The sequence below is a fragment of the Monoraphidium neglectum genome, assembly GCF_000611645.1.
Source record: "Monoraphidium neglectum strain SAG 48.87 unplaced genomic scaffold scaffold05633, whole genome shotgun sequence".
NCBI lineage: Eukaryota > Viridiplantae > Chlorophyta > Chlorophyceae > Sphaeropleales > Selenastraceae > Monoraphidium > Monoraphidium neglectum.
The window spans coordinates 1-3,003 of NW_014007997.1; the positions used below are offsets into that span (position 1 = coordinate 1).

The following is a 3,003-nucleotide window of genomic DNA, read 5'->3' on the forward strand; positions in this document are numbered from 1 at the left end:
GGGTGGCCACCGCCAGGCCTTGACGCGCTTGGGAGTGGCGGTAGGCCTATCCTTTTGTACGCTTACGGACATGCAGGGCGGTGCCTGCCAGGCCTGGCCTTCGTGTCACAGGTTTGACCCCTCAATCGATCTGGCTGCAATGCGACTGCATAAAGGTATCAATGATATGGCGTGACTTGGTCAGGCAGTTCCGTACTCGTGATGGGTGCCCGGCATCGTCAGCGAGTGTGTATGCAACAGCAAAGATGATCTCGCTGCGGGCGCAGGGGTGCAATCTTCAGTATTGATTATAAAGACAGCCAGGCGAACCGAGAAGGACGTATATTCAAAGCAAAATGCACCGTTTTTTGGTGCCAGCCCAGGGCAAGCCCCAAATCATCAAAACAACACAGCTGGGTAGCCGGTGCTGTGCTGCACCTGCTGGCCGCCACCGATGCTTCGCTGCTCCTCGTGTTGCTTTTGAACCAGCAGCTTAGGATGCAAACGCTGATAATGTTTTATAGAATGTCGGCATGTGCAGGTTCGTGGGCCATTTACAGCTCTTAGCGCTGGCTGCAAGACCTGCGCAGGGGCCATACAGTCAAACATGGGTCAACCCCTGCGGGGCCCAGCAGACAAACACATTACATGATGCAGGTGGACGCAGCTGTTACTCAAACAAAGGGACAGTTGCAGCACAGTGGTGAAGGCATCAAGGTTTGGTTTGGAGGAGGGACAAGGACAAGAGTGACAGAGTGAGGGTGTGCCTGCTGGCACAGCGTGCCAACGCAGCGGGGCCGTGCCATATCATCGGCCGGCAGTAGTGCACCCCTGACGCGAAGTCCCAGGTCCATCATCGCACCGCATCATTTGAAAGCAAAATAGCAAGAGCACAGAGAGATTGCAAGCTATGCACCAGGCGCATGCTGCTGCCGCCTGTGCAGCGTCTGCAGCACAAGACAAACTAACACATGCATGCGCATGCGCAATTCAGTGTACCTGGTCTGCTCGCTCGGAAAGATGATACCATCCAGGACACCCTATGCTTCAAGCACAAACTTCACTGCAAGCAACGCAGGCGGCACCACCGGCAGCTCTTCCAGGCCTGGCAGATCCCACACACGACACACAATGCAACCCAAGGGTGGCCCCCCAATCTCAGCCATGCTTCAGAGCAGCCACTACTGCAGGGCGCATCGCGCCGAGCACCGCCGGCAGCTTCGACCGCCCTAGCTCCTTGATGTCAAAGCACAGGCAGACCTGCGCGTGCAGCACCTCCCCCGCGCTCTCAGCAGCCGCAATCTCGGCGGTGTCTTGACCGGTGAACCATGCAGGGTGCCACAGCGCCTTGGGCACGTGTTGGTGCTTCCGCAGGATGAACTGGATCACAGTGGCCAGCGGCACACGCATGCCGTACTCCATCCACAAGTAAATCTTGGCCTCATCCCCGTCGTCCATATAGGAGCCGCTGTGTCGGCCGGCCGGCCACGTTGCCGCGTCTTGATCAGCCAGCTGCAAGGCGCGCACGCACTCGTCTGCTGTGAGGAGCGAGTTGAGCCCGGTCAGCATCTCACTGATGATGACGCCCAAGGGATACACGTCGTTGGCCGTGCCATACTTGCCCTTGGTCTGGGCCTGGTTCTGAAAGGCGACCGCCAATGGGCAAGGAAGGGGGGCGGGATGCCATGAGTCTTGTAAGGAGTGATATGATTTGGTACCCACCTCACACACTGCCCAATCACAAGAACGCACATGACGGTTGCAACTATAGCAGTTACCCCAGTTACCAACGGCAACTGGGGTAACTGGGGTTTCAATGCAACGTTGAAGTGCAATTCTTGCTGCTCCTGCTCCTGTTCCTGCTGCTGCTCCTGCTCCTGCTCCTGTTCCTGCTGCTGCTCCTGCTCCTGATCCTGCTTTTGCTCCTGCTGCTGCTGCTGCTGCTGCAGCTGCTTATACATCTGCTACGTATGTCCCTGCTGCTATTCAACCACTCACCATGTAACCCGGTGTTCCCCCCTTGGTCTTGGTGAGCAAGCTTGTTTCGCCGTCCATGTCCCGCGCAGAAGCACCAGGCTGGGTGGGTCGTGGAAGAGCAGTTCAACAAAATATACCCCAACTCATGTGCAGCACGGCAAAGCATTGCAAATTTGAAGCCTTGTGAAGCTAGCCTTGCACAATCTTGCGCATGACGTGCTGATGCAATGCGGGAGGGGAGCCGGGCGCTGAGTGCTGCACCGCTTTGGCTGGACGATAAGATCAACACTGGCTAGATGGACGCCACTTACGCTGGCAACCCCTAAAACAAGCCCTATGTCAGCGCTGCAAACAGCTGTACGCCGCCCCCTCCCCCGCCCTGATTGCAGCCAGCAAGAACTTGACAACATACACGCACACGCCACGCGCACACACACACACACACACACACACACACACACACACACACACACACACACACGCGCGCGCGCACACATACACACTCTTTCTCTCTCTCTCTCTCTCTCTCTCTCTCTCTCTCTCTCTCTCTCTCTATCTATCTATCTATCTATCTCTCTCTTGAAACCTCAGTATATGTACGCCCCAGAAACTCAGTTCCCTGAAATCCATCGGCTGGCAAGGGCCTCCTCTCGCCCCCTTCGCCCCCTCGGTCCCCTTACTCACCCTGCTCAGGCCAATGTCAATGAGCGTCACGCTGACGCCGCCAGTGGTCCCCCTTGCCTCGGTGTCCACCAGCACATTGCCTGCACCAGATGGGCCAGGCAGTCAGCAAAGCATGGTCAGTTGGCGCATGGACAGCCAAATTTCACGCGACCCTGCTGCTGCAGCAAGCACCTGTGGCCAGGACATCGGCGGCGGCACTCACGCGGGGTGATGTCCAAGTGGTAGACGCCCGCCTGGTGGACGCTGTGAATCGACTCTGCCAGGCCAGCAGCAATCAGCACGCGCAGCGGCCACGCCAGCTTGTCAACAGCCGCCTCCTCCTCGGTCTGCACCTCTGTGGCGCCCTGCTGTTGCTGCGACTCT

At 57.7% G+C, this 3,003-nt stretch overlaps 1 protein-coding gene across 1 annotated transcript; it reads right to left on the bottom strand.

The window, feature by feature from the left end:
• Window positions 1–1,137: 1,137 nt before the first annotated feature.
• MNEG_15753 (hypothetical protein) lies at window positions 1,138–2,034 on the bottom strand (the record flags this gene model as incomplete). Its single annotated transcript, XM_014035776.1, has 2 exons — window positions 1,138–1,620; window positions 1,978–2,034. The coding sequence occupies 2 exons, from the start codon at window positions 2,032–2,034 to the stop codon at window positions 1,138–1,140; spliced, it is 540 nt and encodes a 179-aa protein (XP_013891230.1).
• Window positions 2,035–3,003: the final 969 nt, after the last annotated feature.